A 24,000-nucleotide genomic window follows, 5' to 3' on the forward strand; every position below is an offset into this window, starting at 1 on the left:
ATATAAATATACTAAATGTGTATATATGTAAATTCATACCCACTACTTGAAGAAGCGTGTTATCCTAAAGACTGCCTGGGTTTAGTATTGTATTCATTTTATATTATTCATGTAAATGTCATATCATTTTTAAATCAAACCTTAAAGAATATTCAATGAACATTATACAATTATCATTATACGATTTGATATACAAGAGCATGTTCTGTGTATGATCAATTTTTAAATCGAGGTAGGTTGAAAGTCAGCATTTCTCAAATTCTATGGTTCTTATAATGGTCTAACTTGCAAATACAACTTGTCATTAAATTGAATGCTGTCTGACATCTTTCATATCAATTATTAGGCCATTCTTTACATTCTGATTTTGAATACAGATTACTCCATTTATCTGATCAAGATATAGCACTCATAATGGGTGTGACTAGTCAACAGAGGATGTTTACTCCTTCTTGGCACCTGATTCCATCACTACGCAATTTCCGAGATATCAGCTCTTTTGTGATTGAGGTACATTCAGTATTCTGTTGATAGCTTTGGTGGGTACATGTATACATACAGTATAGACTGGCTATGTAAATAAGAATAAAAGTTCTAAAAACGTAAATTTTCTTTATATCAGCCAATGGTATACATTAAACTGACCATATCAAGAACAATTTGTTTGAATTTAGGCATTAAATTGAATATGAAACTATTATTTATTTCCCAGGGATCGACATTAACGGTTGTCTGATTGCCCGAGGCAAGTGAAAACCCAGTTCGGACAAGTGAAACTCAATACACACTTGCCCGATGGGGCAAGTGATATTTTTAGTCGAAAATGTGATTATTATAATAATTGTGTTAAGTTTGATGAATATAAAATATTAGAAAGTAAAACTGAACTTCATATATTGTTGTTTTCTTTACCGAATCATCAGATTATAGCGAAGACCCATTCTAGTAGATCGTACTGTATCACCAATTGACAGAGAGAGATAATTAAGATAATTAGAATTACTGGTTGACAGCCTTATCAGAGTCTAAAATATTTCGGACAACTAAGTTTTTCATTCGGACAAGTTAATGTCTATCCCTGTTTCCTCTTGCACACAAGTGATACTTTTATCAAAGAAAGATGGTGATTATCGATTTTTGTTTGAGCTATTTCATTATCAAATACTCATAATTAAACTTACTAAATTTGTGTGTCCCTGCAATTTGGACGGTTGCATGATGTCTGTTTATCATCCTTTACGCAATTTATGAACGCAGTGATAAGCATTTGTACCCACCGCGTGAATGAAAAATAATTAATATTTTGCGCTTCGCAATGTGAAAGAGTTCAACAAAGGGAAATAAGTTCAAATAACTATTGGACAACTCGGAAATTGCATATTGAATAGGGTATCCATATTTGTCCTACTTTCAATTTTGTATTCTTTATAAGATATAAAAGATTGAGCTTCACTTTTTCCAGCTCTAAACATTTGAATTTTTAGCCATATACTCCACTGTTTGTTTTGAAGGATATAACTAATGGTACATAGAAGAGCAGGTTAGAATTTTTTTTAGACATATATACATGCATCTCATGGGTAGTAGGTAGCAAGCTTGGCTATCACATCAGGATGATAATCTTTTTTGTTGTTGTTCATGTTGCTATTTATGATTGACAGGCGGCATTGATTAACATCAGAACAGTTAGATTTTGTGGATGTTTGCTAAGAATTAGGTCTTTTAAGAAGGAACATAAAAAATGAAAACTATTGGGGATGGGGGGTGGGGTATATGTAGGGTGAAATATGACATGAAGGCATTTAAAACTGAGTTCTCTCGTGAAGTTTGACTACTACGTTTATAAAATTCTCGAGTCTACACATTGTCAAAAACCTTCAATGATACACATTAAAAACTGAGGGTATGAATGGTGAAAACATCGATTCATGGCTGAGAAACATACAGAGGAAATTCGAGCCAATCTCAGATTAAAGTCCATCATTTCACCTAAAAAAAAATGTCATAACTAAATGACAATGTCACATGACAATATTCCCATGCGTTTGGATTTCACATAATCTACTATCCTCTTAAAGCCGTCGCAACTGCAGCATTGGCCTTACATACACCGTACTTACACTCTGGAATCTCAGTTTCAGTAGCGATCGACTGACGGAGGCTGCCATGTTTGTTTTGTTTACGGGAGAAGCTATTATGTAGGAGAGCCGATCAAGAATGAAAACGAGTTTGCGGTTTAGAAATAGGTAAATATATTGAGAAAAATTGTAATATACTTTTATCATATTTTTATGTTAACGCGAATAACTTTAAATTACAGTAATTTTTGCATTTATTGTAATTTAGCATTTTATGTAACCTTTTATATAATTTTACTTTCACTTTCATTTTGACGAAGGACACCGAAAATTGCATGATGTTGCGATTCTTCCGTAATACAAGACAAGTAGGCATTTACAATTTGTATATTTACTGAAGATCATTTCAGTATTTATAGAGCATAATAATGCCTACTAGATTTCTATTGCAGGGTGGGTTTTTGTTTGGAACGACATATATATACCATTTTGCTTAGATTGTGTCAAAACCCTGTGGCCGCATGTGCGAAGTCAGGGCTCAGGACATTGCTGATAGTGATAGCATAGGCATAAACCTAGTATATGTCTATGCTTACAAAAATTCTACTCTTAGTTTTTTGTTTATCAAAAGATATACATTCTTCAACTTAACTATATTCCCATGTGGTGCAATATATGTACTTTGTAAAAAAAAAAAAAAAAAAAAAAAAAAACCAAACAAACAAATAAAGAAGGGGGATGACCAAATAAGTTGCACGATATTCATGCTCAAGTTTTTTTTCGATCCACTTCCTCTATAAATAGCAGTCGAGTATGAGGTATCGGCATGGCTTTTTGACAATCAGTCTTTTGGAACCGCACCAATGATGCTGAGAATACCAATCTAATTAAAATAAGACCTTTTATCTCGCTCTTCGTTATCTGTTTGTCTCTTGTGAAAGGTTTCATGAGCAACAAACAGATAATGAAGAGAGAGATGAAAGGTCTAATTTTAATTAGATTGCTGAGAATACTGAATTTGCAATCTGGAAATGTTTGCTGATTGTCAAACAGGACATATTGATAATATGATGCCTTGATGGATGTAAAGTTTATTGCTAATAATGTTGTAGCGGTCAGTCAGGCTTGATATCTGGTAGCCTGATAGTTTAGTTGGTTGAACACCTGACTAGACATTCAAGGGGTGTGGCATGGGTTTGAATTCCAGTCTGGTCCATTGTATTTTCTCCCTTCCTGAACCAAAGTCCAGCCCCTGACAGGTGAATATGCCTTCCAGAGGATAAAGATCCTGAATTCAGATGTCTTCAAGTGTGAAGGCATTTTAAGGTTAAGCCGGCTTCGATCGTTATTGGCCAAAATTTTAGCTCAGTTGGTAGAGCACCTGGCTAGAGAATTCAGGGGACCCGGGTTTGAATCTCGGTCTGATCTGTTGCATTTTCTCCCTTCCTGTTACACTGTTAATAGAAATGTACTACTGTACAGATATCAGATAATCTTGCAGGTATTTATTATGAACTGAGAAATTGAAAATTGCTGTCATGCTGCTGTAACATTTAAATATGCCACAAAAATATTCTTATCAATACATCATGTTGGGAAAGTTGTTGAAGTATTTTATTTGACATTGGTCATTAATGGACTGATGCACACTAAAAATATGTGGATCCAAATAGAAGGGTGATATCTGCAGGCACAGGGGTGTACCCTAAGCCAGGATGTGTATTGATTGGAGCATTTCTGGTACCTGCAGTTATTGAATGATTTCATCTGATTTAGGATATGTGTTCTATCACTAATTAATAGTCACAGTATGTGCCCAAACACATGCTGTGATGAGGGTGGATGTCCAGTAAACTAGCTTTTTCTAAATGAAAAGAAACTTCTTTTCACTTTCTTTCAAAATGCTATAAAATTTGTAAGTGCCAAAAAAATTAATTGTTGGACTAAAATATTTTGCATATATGCCAGACATAACATATTTTTATTGATTTTGTTGACAAGATCAAGGGTTTTGGGCAATGTTTGTACAGTCAACATTCTGTAAAACATATGTACACTTCCATTGTTCATAAGTATCTCCAAAAATGCAAACATCCTACTAGGCATTTATTCTTGAGCATATTTATTTAAAATAAAATAGATATAAAACAATAGATTTTTATACTTTACAGAACTTTCCTTACATAGAAACCGCTCTGTGATGTAAACATGAGATCCTTTATGAATCTATGAATATTTAGATAGTAAGGGATTGTTGTTGACAATACATTGGTCAATGTATTGAAATGTATAGAACTGAAGGTATGCTTTGTTGTAGTACTTGCCAGCTATTGCCAGAAGAGGATACTGCGAAGCAATTACAGAGCTCACTGAAGGAGAAAAGAAAATTATATCTGTACTCCAGTCAAAGTTCCCATCAGCCACAAAAATAGAAGCCCAGGATATATCAGGTATATGTATATATTAAATATTATCAATTATCATATTCAAAGGGCGAGGTGAATATTGTAGTTCGAGGGTATTATATTGACTTACAAAATGTTAATAATTCATATTTTTATATTGCTAATAAATAGTCTAATATAAAATCTGCGTAAATGATTACAAATTCTTAGGTGTTTTTTTTTTTCATTTCTTCATGTATGCTCTTCACACCAGTCCATGATGATGATGATGATGATGATGATGATGATAATGAATGATGATGATGATGATCACCGGGTATGTTGTATAATTGTGTAGGTGGATGTGGTGCAATGTACACTGTCTTTGTGGAAGCAGACGAATTTAGAGGACAGAGGTCAATAAAACAGCACCGCATGGTGAATGAGGTATAGTTCCACGAATTATATTATGTCAATGACACGCAAATCAAGTTGGTGAATGAGGTATAGTTCCACGAATTTAATTATATCAATGACGTATAAATCAAGTTGGTAGTACTTGACACAATGCCAAACCGTGGGCAAGATGGGCTAAGTGTATCAAAACAAGTGCTGGAACAATGAAAAGACATGCAGGTGTCCATGCATTTTCCTTGCTTTAAAATGTGTGTTTTTTGTTTTAACTCCAATTATGTAAACAAAAATAAAACCTGCCTGTGAATTTTTCAAAATATTTTTCAGTGAATTATCATACGAACCTCCCAAAAAACAAAGTTTGGATCCCCAACAATAACAACAAAATCATGTTTAACTGTTGAAGTGTGCTCACTGACTGTGCAGCAAAAGTAATAGTACATGTACATGTAATAGTGAACCACTCGGCTTTTAAAAGTGAGATTCATGAGACTTTCATATTTGATCTTAAAAACGAAGTTCCCATGGTCGCAGCAGGCGTTGACACATTAAAGAACTCTCACTCGGCTACGTCTCTGAGCGCTAAGTATAGGTCTAAATTGAAAAATTCTCAACAGGACGTAAAACAAACAAACATCCAATTTTAGGATCAGTATCGAGAGGAAATTATCAAGAGGAAACACATTTCTTTTTAAATTAAATGTTCAAAGCTATGTAGCCCTTTTTCTTCCATACAAGCTAAAGAATTTTTAAACCCCTAGAGCAATACGATATTATATATCATTACAGGCATTGAAAGAAGAAATCAAGGATATGCATGGATTGAGGATAACAACTGGGGTACCTGGAGGATAGCAATTTTCAAAAGCTCAGAAGAATTATGGATTTTTACGTGGAATAATGTATGATTATGTACTTGATTGAAGAATGCCTTGCTTTTGATACTTGTACTGTGACAATTGTTTGAATCTGTATGTATTAAAATAATGTAATACAGGTTACAAATTTCAATGTATTTTGTGTGGATTCTTCGAGTTTTTATATGTCCTTCTTTAGACAGGATTTGATATGATACAGCGTTTGGGGTTTTCTGTTTCTAATTTCATTTCTCTGTCACATATCAAGCTAAAACTTTCTTTGTAGCTTCCTATGTAGCTTCTTTGTGGAGACTATATCATGTTGCAATTTTGATCCATTTCGACCTCTTGCAGGAGTTTTGTCCCTTTATTTGAAAATTATTGTTATAAGGAGGATACATAATTTTTCCGGTGAACTCCTCACACTATTTTCAAGTGAGGACCATCTTGTTTTACGGAGTGTTTCTACGGGCATGTGGCAAGGATTTTGATTTTCTTCAATTTTTGAGAAAATTAAAGCTTGAACTTAGTCACTTTTGAGGAATTATTACATGGAGAGTACACGTACATGATTTGTCTTTTATTTTTCCTTCCACAGTTTTCAAGTGAGGACCTTTGTATTTTACAGAGTATTTGTATGAGTATGGAAGATGTGCATGTGGCAAGGATTTTGATTTTCTTCATTTTTTGAGAAAATCACATGTTAACATTGTTGAACTTGGTCCATTTTGAGCACAGGCACATGAAGTTATGGATATTACTACCCCCCCCCCCCCACCCCTTTTTTTTATTTGATAATTTTTTTTTGTGGCAACAATTAATTTCTCTGAAATGTGTGAATTCCCTGTCGATCTCATCCCTCTTTTGATTTATGTAATCGTTTCACGCTTTTTGTAAGCATTAGATATTGGCCTTCTACCGGTATAATAAAATGAACATTATAAAATTATCAAAACAAAAAAGGGGGAGGGGTAGTATAATATCCATACTTTAGTAGTCTCGATCATCCAGACGCTTGTCGAGTGGATGTGTCTTTATGATCAAAACTAATACTTCATGTGCCTGTGGTTTTGAGGAAGTCAGTTATATTAAATAAAGGATATGGTTTGCCCTTGTAACTCCTCTCACAGTTCATTTGTAGTCTATAACTTTAATATTTACATTATAGTGCAAGGATCGAGTTTAATTTTCAACAAATTTTCTTTGACATTTTGAATATTTACATATATTTACAAGTTGTTGAACTAAGTCAAATTTGGGGAAATATTTTACACACAGAACTCTTTGTTTGTCTATCTACCTCCTGTCACAGTTTTAAGCTACTTTAAGACCCTTTATTCATACAATTTTTAATGCAAAGAAAGTAATTGTCACAGCCTGATGATGACTGATACTACCTGAAGCAAAGTTCTTCAAATTATGGCTTTAAAAACACTCTATGTAAGCATTTTCACGGGCGTAATATGTACCGTTTGTGGTACTCTTGTTTGTAAAGATGCCAAAAAGTATATCATAATTAATGTAGAATATGGGATGATGGAAACTAAACCATTGTCCCATATGATCCTTCCTTTGCACTACATGTTACTGAAAGAACATGAGAGAGTATAAATTCCAGTCTAGCTCTTTAATTTGTCAAAGGTTGGCACGTATGAAAAAGAAGCATACATTGTATATATTTATCATATGACACTGTGTCTTGGGGGAAACGAATCAAACAACGTACGAGTTATTAAAGAATTGATTGAAGTACAAATTGTTTAATTTATAACCGGAAGCTGATGCAGACATACTGCAAAATTATCCAGAAGAGGGTATTTTCTGGATTTGTACGTGATGACATTGTAAAGTTACCATACAGTAAGTGAGAATGATTGTTAATTACCCTGTTTATTTGTGTAAATCCACCGTTACTTGTTTACTGTGCTAGGAATTGGAGGGGTGTCCTGACCGGTAATGGGACGTTTCGTACTGAGACGATTCGCACTTATCATTGCATGTACTTGATTCTTAATATGTTTTACGGCGTGACCGTGTTTGAGGGCGAAGCAAAAAAGTTTTGGCATTAGTATCTATATCCAAAACAGGACAAAAGCAACCCGAAGTTAGCACGCGGACGAAGCTGTATCAAAGCATCCTAATTTTGGACATTTGATCCGCCTATATATTGAACGCGGGAAATATAACGCAATTGATGTAAACAGTATATTGTGACGTCATATTCAACGTCGTTATTTAGCAAATTTACAAACATAGCATTTGAACCACAACAACAAACATGGCGTTAATCGTGGAGTGATTATATTTGATTAAGAAAATAAGAATTACATGCTTTTAAGGATTTTATGTAACATCTCAGAACGACGTGAACTAGGGTAGACGAGATTCAAAATGGAAGAATACATGTCCACGCGCTAATATTCGAATCGACGCCATTGGTACCAAACTTTTCAAGTTCCATAGGTATGGTTTAATTTTTCATTATTTTCCTATATTTCCCTTTTAAACATGTATATACGTGTTACCTATAGGGAGAGCTCCGCTCTCACGGCCCTTCGGGCCGTGAGAGGGCTTCGCCCTCTATAAAATCCGGCCGAATCAAACTAAGCCGGGTATACCCTGCGATGCGCTTAGAATCAAGTGACCCGGCTACAGTACAACAATGAAAATGTTGACCTTATATTGTACAGGTTGAGAACACTTCCCCTGTAGCGAGATATTCTTGCTAAAACGCGATTATCCCTCTCTAGCGAGAGTAAATATATCCCGTACAACCGAGAGAAACACACGTGGAGTACATCGTTTCGTGTTTCACGTGAAAAGAAGAAAAAGTGCTAAAATGTCTGATACTTCTGCAAATATATTAATCAAAACAAAAACACTCGTGATGTGTATTGGATTTCAGACTGCTTCCCTCTTACGCAGCAACTTTGGTATGCAATTTCTTGACTATGTTGTCAATTTCATAGAAACAATTCGCGTCATGTTGAGTGTGTGTCGCACTTATTCAGCAATGCACAGAATTTGCCATTATTTTAAATAAAGACACTGAAAACACCTGTTTATGGTAATGTTTATTTCTCGCTAAAGAGGGATATAATCGCGTTTTAGCAAGAATATCTCACTATAGGGGAAGTGTTCCCAACCTGTTGTATGAACATTATTTGGCATAGAAATGACCAACATATTTACAAATCATGTTTATTTTACCAGTGTAAAAATTAAAAATAGTTTGTCTTAGAATAAGCAACTCTCGATACTACTGTCTCCAAAGACGCCAGCTTTAAGCCGCCTTCGCCTATCAATATTTTAGAATCAAGTATGCTAACTGAGACGGTTCGCCCCTATTTGCGGTGCGAAACTTTCTATGCATTTTCCAATTACTTTGGTTATTATCTATCTAAGTATCTATCGAGGCAATTTTTATTTAAGAAATTTTGTCTGATTAAATTTGATGTTAAAATAGGCAGGCGTGATGTTAGTCCATATACGCCGAATTTCCTCGATCAAATTACATGTAGATCTTGATTTTAAGTTGTACCTGTGTGGGATTGAAGTTTCCTTTGATATAAAGCATTCATATTTGATGATATACAGATCTGATTGGACAGGGAGGCTTAAACATTGTATATGATTTATGGTCAAGTAATACAGAACATTTTGATTTTTTTTTAATTTGTTGAGGAGCATACGCTTATTGATAATAGAGGGAATAGGATTCTGAATCCTATATTTAATCCAGGCTATGCCTGGATATATCAAAAAATGAATAAATAACAGACCTATTTGGGAAGTTTTATTATTAGGAACTTATCTATGTACATACATCTTCCCTAGCAAAGGGTTTACGATCTGCTCCGCTTTTCTACAAACCCTTGGCAGATTTAGTGCGATGTTCGTAGTCTCAACTTTCAGCATATTTATGATTGAACACAGGGAAAGTTCCCTGCCCAATCAGAGAACATGTTACATTAGATCACGTGCAAAACAAAGGAATGTGTAAATACATACAACTGTCACTTGGCCGTGTATCAAATGCATATTCAAACCAATGATGTCATGTGCGCAGTTCAGACTGGTATCTGCGTAAAGAAATGCATTTTATTTACTACAGTTTCTAAACAACTTTTAAACAGTAGCTGAAATACATATAAAAATTTCATTGGATAAGCATGATGTAATCCAAACAGGGTTGTTTTCTCCATCCGCTAGAGGGCGCCACTCAAAGCTACGAAAATCGCTCTAAAGCAACCAAGAGTAGATAGAGAAGTGGAGCGGATCGTAAATCCTTGGCTAGCGAAGATGATGTACATATAGGGTTTGAATGTTGGTTGTAATTTGTGTTATTGTAAGGAAAGACATGCATGTTAGTATTTACATCAGCTATGTACTGACTGAAGAGATTATTCTTATTTTATAGTATATAAAGGGAATCTCATAATTAAAAGGAGTCTCCTCATTCTATTGTCCGTGGGATTGACATTTGGAGCACCTCCAAATTAAGATTGATCCCGGCAAACACAAATTATAGATGCAATTAATTGAAGTGGTACCGCCATCGCAGTAGTTGTCTTTAATCTCGCTTAGATTACTTACCTAGTTTGTTGAGAGTGTTAATCCCTTAATTCATCTGTTTGATTAGTTTTATAACCCAGACTGTTAACATATATATGTTTTAATCAGTATGGATGTTTATAAATATTAATCTACAAAATAAAGAAAGCAACAAGTGCACAACAGACAATCATCAATGTAAGCTCCATGTCTAGGGACGAATTGTCCTAGGGCGAAACGTCTCGGTGTGAATCATTTTGGGGGCGAATCGTCTAAGCACGAAACATCCATAGGGGCAAAACGTCCTACATTCTGATGTATCCACAGGACTCAGCAGTTTTAAGGTAGCTCACTACACTAAAGCTTTTACCCTTTATGACACTACATCACAAGATGACACTTAGGGCTCTAAGTAGGTCAAATAGTTTTCTGGGCTTTTTCTCATCATAGGTACAGATATTGCACTGAAGGTCTAACGGGCGTATGTTGTACCAATTGCAGTACTCTTATTCGATAATTCTATTCCTGTATTAATTTACATGAACCTGAATTTCATAAATTCATTTAGGGAGGTAAAATACTTGGCAGAACACTTGCTGACTGGTTGATTTCTTAGGGGTTTTTTTCTGTGCATGTACTATGTGAATTACAGGCATGAGTTGGCGTGGACACAGACGTCGCTATGATGGGGACAGACACATGGGATTTCATAATGATGGCAGAGGCAGGGATGATGCTTATGGAGACGTGGATGAGGGCTTTCAGCATAATGATGGATGGAGACGCAGAGATCGTGGCAGACCTGATTATAGAAGAGGCCATGGTAGGGGAGGTCATGAGGAAGGTATTGTATAGTATATATGTTAAAATCAGAATTTTAAAATTATAATTTAATGATTTAATACACATCAATAGTTTCAGTGTGAAAATTGCAATAAAATCAACTAGAAATGCAGGCCCGACTCCTAGCAAAAATTTGTGTTTAAGCCCTAGCTAATGCACTCATTCTTAGCTCACCTGAGCTGCAAGCAGAAGTGAGGTTTTTTGATCACTTGTTGTCCATCGTCTGTCTGTTGTTCATCCTTAACCTTGGAGTTTGACCCAAATTTCAAAACTTTAATCTTCCACATAATATTTGAATGGTGAGTGGTAGGACTCTCATATTTCATATGTGCTTTACTTACAGCCGGAGTTTTCTTTTGGTATCAAAGTTCTTGACATTCTTTATTGGTTTTGTTTGTTTGTTTGTTTTGTTTTACTTTTTTGTTGCAAACGGAGGCATAGTGTAACACAAACACATCTTGTTTTTATTATCATTATTTATTCTTCATATACATGTTAAGTTGTATATATATTATTTCACAACTTCTGATAAGTCCTGGATTCATGGTTTTTGACAAGTTAATTTTGATGAGTCCTAGTCAATTTTGATGAGTCTAGAAGTTACATGTAAATGCCTATATAGGTATTACATGCTGATTAATCATGTAGGATATGTACTGATTAATCAAAACTCAAGCTATGTAATATCACATGCAATGAATTTTCTCTCTCAAAATTGTGGCAAAATCAGTGCACCTTGAGCAGTTGAGCACATTGCCATTTCATATATCCTATGGATTAGATATTAATTTGCTCTGCATGTCAAAGATATATCTGTGTTGGTATATTACATTTCATAATTGAGCTTTTTTTTTCTTCTTATAAAGATGATGATGAAAATTTCACTGAGCATTTCTTCTTATACCCCAGGCAATAGACGAGGTAGACGCCCATCTGGTCTGAGAGGTAGAGACATCGGAATGTTTTATGCAGCTCGTAGCAAGGCCAAGAAAGAAAGAAGAGAGTTGGAGGAGGTAACCAGTGATTACTTTTGAAATGACAACACAGGTTAAGTGGACTTGTAGTGGACATCCAAATATTTTCTGCATAAGTCTTTCAGATTAATGGCTTACAGTAGAAGTGTGTTAAAATAATGCACATGCACACTGAAACGTGTAGTGTTTACTACAGTTGTCGTATCATTAATCCATTGTACCTCTGTATGAACAAGATGACTTAGATGAGCGCTGTGGTCCATGGGCCTCAAGTGTTTTATTATTATTAAGCATTGCCTTATCACAAGGGAGAATTTGTTTTTATATTCTGTGTATTGACAGAGATATTTACCTTGAAATGTTGTTGAGAGTATTAATTGTGTAATGGTATCCTAGAGACCCTTTGTTGCCATGGAATCCAGTGATATGAACAAAATAAAGGCAGTCTTAGATTCTGTGGAGGATCCACCAAGAGGAAGGTAAATTTCCAGCCATTATTAGTATGACTAACAGTTAGTAATGATATCACTTCTTAGCAAAACACAATGTCGAACTGTCTAAAAGATTAGTAACAAATATCACTTATTTTTAATGTTACATAGCAACCATCAAAAAATTATCTGATCTCATACAGTGATGCTCCTTGAAAATTTTCCCAAATGGAATGTTTTATTGATAGCTGTAGCAGATTTTTTAAAGCTGAAATAAAGATGATAATCATTGACATCACCTATGATGTCATGAAGACAGTTTACCTATATGCATACAGTCTATTCAGTGACATCACCCATGATGTCATGAAGACAGTTTACCTATATGTGTACAGGTTATTCAGTAACATTACCTATGATGTTATGAAGACAGTTTACCTATAATTATGCGTACAGGCTATTCAGTGACATTACTCATGATGTCTTGAAGACAGAATTTACCTATATGCATACAGGCTATTCAGTGACATCACCCATGATGTCATGAAAACAGAGTTTACCTATATCAGTGACATCACCCATGATGTCATAAAGACATAGGTTTACTTATATGTGTATAGGAGGTTTACCTATATGTGTACAGGCTATTCAGTGACATCACCCATGATGTCATGAAGACAGAGTTTACCTATATCAGTGACATCACCCATGATGTCATGAAGACAGAGTTTACCTATATGCATACAGGCTATTCAGTGACATCACCCATGATGTCATGAAGACAGAGTTTACCTATATGTGTACAGGCTATTCAGTGACATCACCCATGATGTCATGAAGACAGAGTTTACCTATATTCGTACAGGCTATTCATATAAAAGGATGAGTTAAATTTTTAGTTCAGTGTACATCAAACAACCTTAAGTCTACCATTGTATTACGTCAAGTGTAAGAGTGATATCAAATGAACATTAACAATTTATTTTATGTTCAACTCAAAATGTGCTTTCTTTTTTTGTGCATAGACATCGTATTACATTTATGGCTTCTGATCTCTAAACATCTGTGAGAGCATACTCTACCCAGAATTCCATGCGCTATGAGCGCTACACCTCTGTCAACGGCTTTTTACAGAAATCTTGTAAAAGTTTCTGATATCCAACATTTATGTTTTGGACTAAATATTTAGTCAAATTATGAAATGCTTTTGATGCAATTAAATTGATGCATACTGTAAATTGTTTAAAATCGCTATTTTCTTATCCTAAATTTGAAACTACAGCGTACTTCGTAATACAATGTATGTGTATTGTATTGTCTTGTTTATTGACCAAGAACCATACAGTTCATAGGTATAAAGAATATACAACAACAAATTATACACTGAAATAGTAGCAGAACATAATATATACTGATGTTCATGGTCAGGATAGAATGGATACTGAGGATAATCTTATGATAACTGATATCTAATAGATGAACATTTATATAAGTATTTACCAAGTTTACATAATTCCGTAATATTTCCAGTTGATAATAGTTGGACATGCTTGAAAGTGGAAGGGTGTTTATAATAATATTTCTTTAAATACTGTTTTCTACAATCATTATAAAAAGGACATACTAATATAAAATGATATTCATCTTCAATACTCTCTGAACATAATTTACATTTTCTTTCGTTTCTTTGAATATTGCTAAATCTACCTTGTTCAATTTCTAATATATGTGAGGATAATCGATATTTACTAATATTTTGAACATACATACTTGGAATAGATTTTGTAAGATACAATCGTAATTTAAAACCTTCATTGACATATTCATATAAGTTACATTTTGGTGACATCTCAAAAACACTATTAATTTCTTGTATAAACACATCTTGTAGTCTTTGTTTTACTTCTGAATCAGATAAAAATTTGTTTTTATTTATATCATAAGTACAATTCCATACATATCCAAATCCTAAAGAATATAATAAATTTCTTACATATGTCAACCAACAAGTAAAAGAATTTGAGTCACAAACATCTAACGTTTTCATATAAATACTCTTTAAAATACAATTATTTGTCTTCTTTAATTGTAACCAATATTTCAATATTCTATACTTTCTTAGCACATGTAGGGGTGTCTGTCCTAAATCATTGTAGGCCATCATAGACATAGTAGACTTCTTGACACATAAAACTGTTTTACAAAAATTCAAATGAACATTTTCCAAATCATTTACTGGATGTGAGCCCCAAACTTCACAACCATAATTTGCTAGACTTCCTATATACATATCAAAAATGACAACTGTGTACTTACATTTAAATGCAAATTTTTCATTTTGGTTAATAGGCTTCTATTAAAAACTTTTTCTACTGCGCTGCAAAAACATTTTGTGTTTTGTGAAATTTTCCATTAAAAGTTAATGTTTTACCCAAATAATTAAAATTTTCAAAAATACTAACCAATGTGTTGTCATACTTCCAACGATAATTATTTTTTAATTTTCCACCTTTTCTAAAAACTATCTTTGTTTTATCCACATTAACCTTTATATTCCACATTGAGGTATAATCTTGTAAACAATTCAACATATCTTGTAAACCTTGTTCTGTCTCTGAAAAAGTACCGTATCATCAACATACATAATTAAAAACAAAACAATATCTTTTATTTCAACTGGGATACACATATAGTTTTGATAGGATTTCTTAGAAGTAACAAGTAAATGTCTGTTGTAGTGTGAACATACCTTGTTAAACAATTTTAAATTGCGCAAATATTCTTTTCTTAATTGTGCACACTTTTCATCGAACCATGGCTTATCGTCCCCTGACTTGTTACATGTATATTTACTGTGATTCTTTGTGTCAAAGCTAACAAATTCTTTACTACAGTAGTGTAAAAATATATCATTAAGAACATTTGTGAATGATTCAACATATACATTGATACTACATGTATTTGTATTCATGTGTATGAATGTAGAACATTCACGTGTTGGAGATTTAAATGTAAACATGGAATCAAAAGTAAGAAAGGCAGTAAAAATACGACAAAACTTAAAATAAGGTAAAATAAGAGCCAAACAACTAAATGGGAAAAATAGACTTAACAAATTGCCAGAGGGCTATGAAAAGAGCCTGATGTATCACCTGTTGCCAGAACTTTTAAAGGGAAAGGAAATGAGAAAGACTATTTATATCATGTGATTATATTGTCACGTGATTCCAAACATTGACAAGGTGTAAGTGAAGCTACACACCCTCTGGTGAGAGAATGCTGTAAGACCTGTAATTATTAGTAGAATAGCTTTAGGACTATTTGTTTTTACTAGAATTGCATTTTCAGTTGTTGCCACACTCATTTTGATTTTGTTTTATTTGATTTTTGATGAACACATATTGTATTTTATTGTATTTGTACAAATTTCATTGTATTAGAACCAGGTATTTTTTAATTGGTCTGGACATTTTTTTAATACATGTTCGATATATTTTAGTCATAACCAGCAATTTCATACCCAATTTTGATTGGTGAATAAGAAGAAATGTAATGTATTCTTATAAAATGCTTATTAATTTTGTAGGGTCCATGACAATACAGATAAATGGAGACCTAGAACAGCTCCAAGCTCAGGAAGAGCAACAACTGCAACATGTACTCAAGACGAGAAAAATACAAGGAGACCATCTTCAGGAATCAAAATTGAGAAAAATACAGCACTAGAAGCCAGCAGTCTTATGGAGGAAGCAAGTGGATGGGAAGCATTGGCCTCTGAGGAAAAGAGAGTAAAGAAATTCAGAACTACTGAAAGTAAAGTAGAGAAAGACTCACCTGAAAGCAGTCAGCCAGCATCTTCATCAAATGCAGAAGAAGAAGATATTTTGGAGGATATCATGCCAAGTGTTGAAGATTTAAAGGAATTTTCTGAAGATCTAGACCAGATTTTACCAGCAAACTCGGATTTAGGTCAGTGATTATCACACAAATAATAATCTGATTTTCCATGGTATTATTGTATCTTTTTAAACAATATTTTATTATGTATAAACATAAATGAATTAGACAACAGGCATTGCCTATGTAAGCCTTCTCTATTAAGGCTTTCATTGTATTTGAATGATGTTGCCAGTAAATTCTGATGTACTGGATATGAGGGTCATAGTTTTTTGTTCCCCTTGATTTGAACTTTGACCTGATAGTCACTCCATGTAAATATTTTGTTACACCAAACAATTCCAGTTAATAACACATGGTAGATAGTGATGTCAAAATTGCGATTATCCAGAAATTCCTGATTCCAGACTGTGCTGAGTCATATCTGATTTAGATATCTGTTTCGATACTGAACAGTTCAGAACATCGCAAATCACCTTTGGTATTTTCGAACCACAGTCATCTAGAATTTCTTTAATAATTCCTCCCAAAAATACTCATAAATTTTATGCTTTTCTTGCAGGTTTGCCTTCATTTCTCAAATTTGTCACAACATGTGACTGATATACATATATTTCAAACAACAGTGGACACCAACAGCCAATCACAAATACAAAAGTTTAAAAATTGTGCCAAAATATAACAATAGTTCTCAAAACTGTGTCAGTCTGATAATACAGTTACGTGTAGGTCTGAAAACTGCAGGTTTTACCTACTTAATAGTTTAAAGCTGAGTAAAATCCTAAATACCCAATTTATTATACCCCCCGCAAACGAAGTTTGGGGGGGTATACTGGAATCACTTTGTCTGTCCGTCCGTCTGTCTGTCCGTCCGTTTGTCCGTAGACGCAATTTGTCTGAAGTTTATTTCTAATACCGCAGGACATATTTCATTCAAACTTTATACACATCTTCTATATATTATGTAGTTGTGCATCTCCTATTTTCATTGAAATATTTTAACAGTTATAGAAGTTACGCACATTTTCTTTTCATTTTGGGGGTTGTGCACTTTGTCCAGAGTTTAATTCTAATACCGTTGAACAGATTTGATTCAAACTTTATTCTCATCTTATGTATATAATGTAGTTGTGCATCTTCTATTTTCATTGAAATATTTTAACAGTTATGGAAGTTACGGACATTTTCGGGTTTGGCATCCATGTGTGTTGAATACTTATTTGTCAGATAGTATTTATAATCTCAACTATCCCTGGCAATGGGATTCATAGTAAACTGCCTTTATTGCAGCTACTTAGAGTTGTTATACCAGTGGAAAAGATTACAATAATACCAATACTTGAGCTAATGTCATTTATTTACTGACAAAATCAATGACAAAGTAAAGTTGGCATAACATAATGATCTTCAACAAAGTGAATATAAACTAAAGACTAGAAGAGTTGACCAGGGATTTGCAATCATACAGCCTAAAATGTGCCAAATAGTATTCATTGTTTATATTAAGCATATTTATGCCCCCCTTTGAAAAAGAGGGGGCATATTGTTTTGCACCTGTCGGTCAGTCGGTCTGTCGGTCGGTCTGTAGACCATGTGTTGTCCGCTCAATATCTTGAGAACCATTCACTTGATGATAATGATATTTCATATGTGGGTTAGTTATGAGTAGAAGAGGATCCTTATTGTTTTTCAGGTCAAAAGGTCAAAGGTCAAGGGTCAATCTACTCTGGACATAGGAATATAATGTCCGCTCAATATCTTGAGAACCCTTTGCTTGAAAGACATCAAACTTGGCACACTGGTACATCCTAAGGAGTAGATGACCCCTATTGATTTTGAGGTCAAAGGTCAAGGGTCAAACTGGGCATAGGAATATACTGACCATTCAATGTCTAGAGAACCCTTTGCTTGACAGACATCAAACTTGGTACGCCAGTACATCTTCAGAAGAAGATGACCCCCATTGATTTTGAGGTCACATGGTCAAAGGTCAAGGGTCAAACTGGACATAGGAATATACTGTCCGTCAAATATCTCGAGAACCCTTTGCTTGACAGACATCAAACTTGATACACTGGTACATCTTCAAGAGAAGATGACCCCTATTGATTTTGAGGTCACATGGTCAAAGGTCAAGGGTCAAACTTGACATGGGAATATACTGTCTGCTCAGTATCTTGAGAACCCTTTTCTTGACAGACATCAAACTTGGTACACTGATACGACTTCAGGAGAAGATGACCACTATTGATTTTGAGGTCACATGGTCAAAGGTTAAGGGTCACACTAAACAGGAATATACTGTCCGTTCAATATTTTGATAACCCTTCGCTTGACAGACATCAAACTTGGTACACTGGTACATCCTCAGGAGAAAATTACCCCTATTTATTTTGAGGTCACATGTTTAAAGGTCAAGGGTCAAACTGGACATAGGAATATACTGTCCGTTCAATATCTTGAGAACCCTTTGCTTGACAGACATCAAACGTGGTACACTGGTACGTCTTCAGGAGAAGACGACCCCTATTGATTTTCAGATCACATGGTCAAAGGTCAAGGGTCAAACTGGACATTGGAATATACTGTCTGCTCCATATCTTGAGAACCCTTTGCTTGACAGACATTAAACTTGGTACACTGGTACATCTTCAGGAGAATTAGTCCCATTAGGACAGTTCTAGTTTATAAATAAATTTTTTTAAAAACCCAGCTGTGGTATAATAATTAATGTCCTTTATATCTTGAAATTTGATTGAATATTTACATGTATGTTGTACATCCAAAATGGTAAAATGTTAATGAATCAACAGTCTTTTTCATGTGAATTTTGTATGGCAAGTGTTTAAGGATTCTTGAAGTATTTTGAAATTTTAAAGAAAATCATTCATGTCAGCTCTTATTTTCAAAAGACTGATTTTGCAGATTTTGATGAAGAGGTTAATCGTCAGCCAGATCTTGATGCAGAATTGAAAGAAGAGTTGGAAGAAAAAATGAAGAGTTCAAAATATAGGAATATGTTGTCAAGTAGACAACGGCTGCCTGCTTACAAACAGCGAAAGGTAAACAATATACCAAAATTATTGACTGGGGTTCAGCATTTACTACATGTCTATGGTATGAAATATTAATTGATGTGAAGCAGAAGGCAATATTTTATTGAACTTCATTTCACAATTGTTTTTTGTATGAAAAACAGACTTTTAAAGATATATGCCATTATATAAAGATATACTCTACTATCTAGAATATGTAGGAAATGCAGACCCTCATCCTTCTTCTTTTATAAATTACATATTTATTAGCTCACCTGAGATGAAAGCTCAAATGAGCTTTTCTGATCGCCTGTTGTCCGTCGTCTGTCTTTCTGTCCATCTGTAAACTTTTTACATTTTCAATTTCTTCTTCAGAACCACTTGGCCAATTATAACCAAACATGGCCAAAAGCATCCTTGGGTGAAGGGCTTTCAAGTTTGTTCAAATGAAGGGCCATGCTCCCTTCAAACGGAAGATAATTGCAAAAATAAGATGGGGTCATTTAAAAATCTTCTCAAGAACCACTGGGCCATAAGAGCTGAAATTTACATGAAAGCTTCCTTACATAGTGCAGATTCAAGTTTGTTAAAATCATGGCCCCTGGGGGTTGGATGGGGCCACAATAGGGATCAAAGTTTTACATAAAAATATATAGGAAAAATCTTTAAAAATCTTCTTACCAAGAACCACTGAGCCAGAAAAGCTGAGATTTATATGAAAGCTTTCTGATATAGTGCAGATTCAGGTTTGTTAAAATCATGGCCCCCGGGGGTCGGATGGGGCCACAATAGGGGGTCAAAGTTTTACATACAAATATATAGGGAAAATCTTTAAAAATCTTCTTCTCAAGAACCATTGAGCCAAAGAAGTTCACATTTACATGAAAGCTTTCTGACATAGTGTACATTCAAGTTTGCAAAACCATGGCCTCCAGGGGTGGGTTTGGGGCCAAAATAGGGACTACGGTTTTACATGCAAATATATATGGAAAGTCTTCTGATATGGACCAAGGTGACTCAGGTGAGCGATGTGGCCCATGGGCCTCTTGTTTGTCTTTCTGTTGGTTTTTCTACAACTTTGAATTTGGCTTTCACTTTTAAGCCTCAAGAGATAGAGACTGCCAGAGATTTGTCAATGTTCTTTTTACTACTGGTAAAGGATACCTTTCCACTTTTGACAAAAGATGAAATGGGCTTTATATTTGCACCATTGGTAGGCCCTTGAAAAAATGGGATTGTATTGCCTCTTTGGTCACAGGTCTCTTTGATACTAGAAACAGATGTTTGGTTTCTCAGCAGTAACTTAAGGGTTTAGACTTAAAATGCTCATATTTATACCATAGGTTGGTTTAATGAAATGCTTGAAATTTTCTCTGGGTACTTGGTAGCATTTGATATGTGTAAAACATTGCAACAAATCTAAATTTCAAAAACTGATGCGAGACATCTAAACTTTTCATTTTTAAAACAAGACATGAGCCCTCTGTATGTTTACTCGGCTATTAAAATAGCATCAAATGGCTTTGTAGAAAAAAGCTTTTACAACAAAAATGTTCAGTTCTTCGTTCTTGCTCCCAAAATTGGTTTAACAATAATCTATGTTGAAATGCTGAATGCTATTGACATACTTTATAGAAATTTTGGTGTTCTTGCCTCCACACATGGTTTACAAGCAGGGTTAGGGTTAGGTGGTAAATTAAAGATCCTAGTGTGTGGAACACCCCATGTAGTGAACATTTTGTGGAATGCGGGGATGGTAAATTTAAAGTGTTCCTGTTCTTTAAAATGTGGACTCAAAATGAAATATCTTGCAAAGTCAAAGAGGACTATTTTATAAAACTTTTTTTAATCCAAGCCTTAATAGAAAATAATTATTTGATCAATTGAACATAATATTTTTACAAAATATGTGGGAATTATAGACAATTACCAAACGCTATCGGTTAATGTTATTATGATGTCATAAAGGACTCGTTTAATTGACATAACAAGGACGTTGCTTAAAAAAAATTGTATATTTTAACTGCCTGATGAATCATGTAGACATGGAGAAAGCGCTGGCAGTAAATGATTGTTTTTTATGGAATGTGACTAGTGTTAAATCTAAAGCAAATTTGCATGGCGCCGCTCCATGCCCTTTTTGGCTGGCGCCATGCCCTTTGTAATTGCACCATGCCCTTTTTTCTCTATATATTTTTTTTTTTAAATTTGTTAATATAAGCAGTTGTTCTTTATTTCACACGGTTGATTGAAAAGTTTAAAATCAAGCAGTGGGTATTAACTTTTAAAGAGGTTAAATGATTATTCTATTATTATCATAGTATGATACAATGAAAGTGCCCCGAACTGTCTTGCCGTGACGAAAAGTGCCCTTTTGAACATATGATATTTGTGCCCTCTGTATATCCTAGATTTAACACTAGTGACACAAATGTATATATTTCAGAGGAAATAAAAGCAAAAGATGTATATCCCAATGGAAGTGTACTTCAAGGGGATGTATATGTCTGACTGGGACAGTTATCTGTAGTAATTTAGTAGTGATTTACTCGAGATTCTTTGGAATGCTTAGAAATAGTATAATCGTAATGATTTATATCTGTAGGAGATTATTCAGTTGATCAACTCCAACCAAGTCATTGTATTGAGTGGCGAAACAGGATGTGGAAAAACTACTCAGGTAAGTGTCATATGCCCTTGGCTTTTGAATGGACAGTAAGGTTTAAAAAAACTGATTATTTTAGCTACTGCCTGTTTGAAGATGTACTTTATTGTGATGTTACAGGTACCACAGTTCATATTAGATGATCATATAGAGCGTGGAATGGGATCAATGTGCACTGTTGTTTGTACTCAACCAAGAAGAATATCTGCTATTTCAGTATGTATGAAAAGTACAATCCCGTCTGTAAACAAGATGACCCCCATATGGCAGTAAGTCATTCTGGTACCCAAAGAGGGTACAAGGGATACACATGTGAAATATGAAAGCCCTAGAAAGCTATGGCCAAAGTTAGTATTTTAAATGTAGGTCAAATCCCATGGTCATGTGGTAAAAAATTTTGCTACTTAAAGAGGCTTGCACTTGAGATTTGGAGTAATGTCAATTTTTTGGGAAGTGTTTTTTTGATTTCTACCTTGAAGGAGAGTAAGGAAATTAAAAAGAAAAACTGGGGACGCAATGCTTGTTATTGAGCTACAGTGTTCGAAGCATGACCTTTTTGCACTTAAAGTTGTAGGGTCCAAATTACGAGTTACAATATTTTTTTTTCCATCTGGTAAAAACGCTATTAAATCTTCGCACATATGTTGTTATGAGGCTGTATGACATGTCATACATTATTTCACCAGTTTTAACCAAAATTATTTGATTTCAATTCGGTGTTTTCAAATAACCGTATCACTTTACCATTTCAAGTGACAGTCACGTGACCAGTTCAATCTTTCAGATCATCGGTGGTCTTATCTGTGTAAAGCTGTGTATTTTGTTACAACAGTACCATGCCATAAGTTTAATAGAAATAAAAATGTCAAATACCTCTTAGTAATTCGTTGTTTTACGCTCTTTCAGCCTTAAGATTAGAGAGTTGCGTCTGAGTTAATACATCATGTTGGGATTCCCCTGATGCACATGGGACTTGATTTGTCTGTTGGTGTCAACACAACATCATAAGTAACACAAATCAATCATTACATGAAATAGATACATAATCATGTCTTCTAACAATACAGAGAGAAAAAAGTTTAATACTAGCAATGGAAATAAATTGTGACCTTTTTGCACTTGATATTCGTAAAATTTCATGATATCAAATTTGAGTTTAAAAGGACATATTAAGAATAATGTCAATTTCTAAAATTTCACATGATTTTCAAGGTCTTGTCTTAAAATTTAAAATTGAACTTTAAAAAGTGGGGGTTAGTGACCTAATTTTTTAATTATTGGCAAAAATACTAAACTTTTTATACAAAATTTTGAGTAAATTTATTTACACTTTTTTAAGAATCGGTGTTCTTTTTGAAAAATATATCAACCAAGTTACAAGTATCCAAATTACAACATATGAACCATTTCCAAGTCTCAACTACCTGTATCATAAATTATAAAACTGAAATACATGTATAGGAGTATAAAAATAGAAGATATATTGGATGAAACAGAAACTGTAATATCGCACAGATATAGAACTTTTTTTATTAAATCCTACAGCCACAAGATATAGTCCCTACAAAACTCTTTCAAAATATGAATTGATACAGATTTTTTTCAACTGGATAGGGTTGAATAATAGATGTGTAATATGTTTGACCAATGACATCAGTATTGAACCAGTAAATGCTTGGTTGTAGCGTCCTACGCAGTTGTGCTCAAAAGGTCTGGAACTAACTTCCTTAAAGAAAAGTCTTATCAAAAGGAATGCGCATGAATGCAAATTGGAATATTATATTGAAGTGTCACACAATTGTGATGGTGATTCATCATTTTTAGGTGGATCAAAGAGGAAATAGGAGTGGAATTTCTGAATGACCACC

The 24,000-nt window shown here is 34.2% G+C and overlaps 3 protein-coding genes across 4 annotated transcripts in view; 2 read left to right on the forward strand and 1 right to left on the reverse strand.

Annotated features, from left to right (window-relative positions):
* The window catches only part of LOC125680859 (2,4-dienoyl-CoA reductase [(3E)-enoyl-CoA-producing], mitochondrial-like), a 9,890-nt gene extending 7,664 nt beyond the window's left edge, over positions 1-2,226 (reverse strand). The window contains exon 1 of the mRNA XM_048920654.2: positions 2,121-2,226. Coding sequence (XP_048776611.1) covers positions 2,121-2,168 — 48 coding nt within the window. The 5' untranslated portion in view covers positions 2,169-2,226. The remainder of the gene's footprint in view (positions 1-2,120) is intronic.
* A 115-nt stretch (positions 2,227-2,341) lies between these two features.
* On the forward strand, positions 2,342-5,887 carry LOC125680873 (bolA-like protein 3). Its single transcript, XM_048920677.2, has 4 exons — positions 2,342-2,446; positions 4,396-4,528; positions 4,821-4,909; positions 5,666-5,887. Exons 1-4 carry the CDS (start codon positions 2,414-2,416, stop codon positions 5,729-5,731), a joined length of 321 nt encoding a protein of 106 aa, XP_048776634.1. The 5' UTR covers positions 2,342-2,413; the 3' UTR covers positions 5,732-5,887.
* Positions 5,888-7,492: 1,605 nt separating this feature from the next.
* LOC125680782 (ATP-dependent DNA/RNA helicase DHX36-like) overlaps positions 7,493-24,000 on the forward strand; it is a 40,304-nt gene continuing 23,796 nt past the window's right edge. The window contains exons 1-8 of one of the 2 annotated variants that reach the window (XM_048920553.2): positions 7,493-7,593; positions 10,940-11,131; positions 12,040-12,143; positions 12,501-12,583; positions 16,122-16,504; positions 19,358-19,494; positions 22,073-22,147; positions 22,253-22,348. In XM_048920553.2, coding sequence (XP_048776510.2) covers positions 7,515-7,593; positions 10,940-11,131; positions 12,040-12,143; positions 12,501-12,583; positions 16,122-16,504; positions 19,358-19,494; positions 22,073-22,147; positions 22,253-22,348 — 1,149 coding nt within the window. In that variant the 5' untranslated portion in view covers positions 7,493-7,514. The remainder of the gene's footprint in view (positions 7,594-10,939; positions 11,132-12,039; positions 12,144-12,500; positions 12,584-16,121; positions 16,505-19,357; positions 19,495-22,072; positions 22,148-22,252; positions 22,349-24,000) is intronic. The other variant, XM_048920561.2, reaches the window with a different exon arrangement.

This window comes from Ostrea edulis, chromosome 1 (assembly GCF_947568905.1).
Source record: "Ostrea edulis chromosome 1, xbOstEdul1.1, whole genome shotgun sequence".
Taxonomy (NCBI): domain Eukaryota; kingdom Metazoa; phylum Mollusca; class Bivalvia; order Ostreida; family Ostreidae; genus Ostrea; species Ostrea edulis.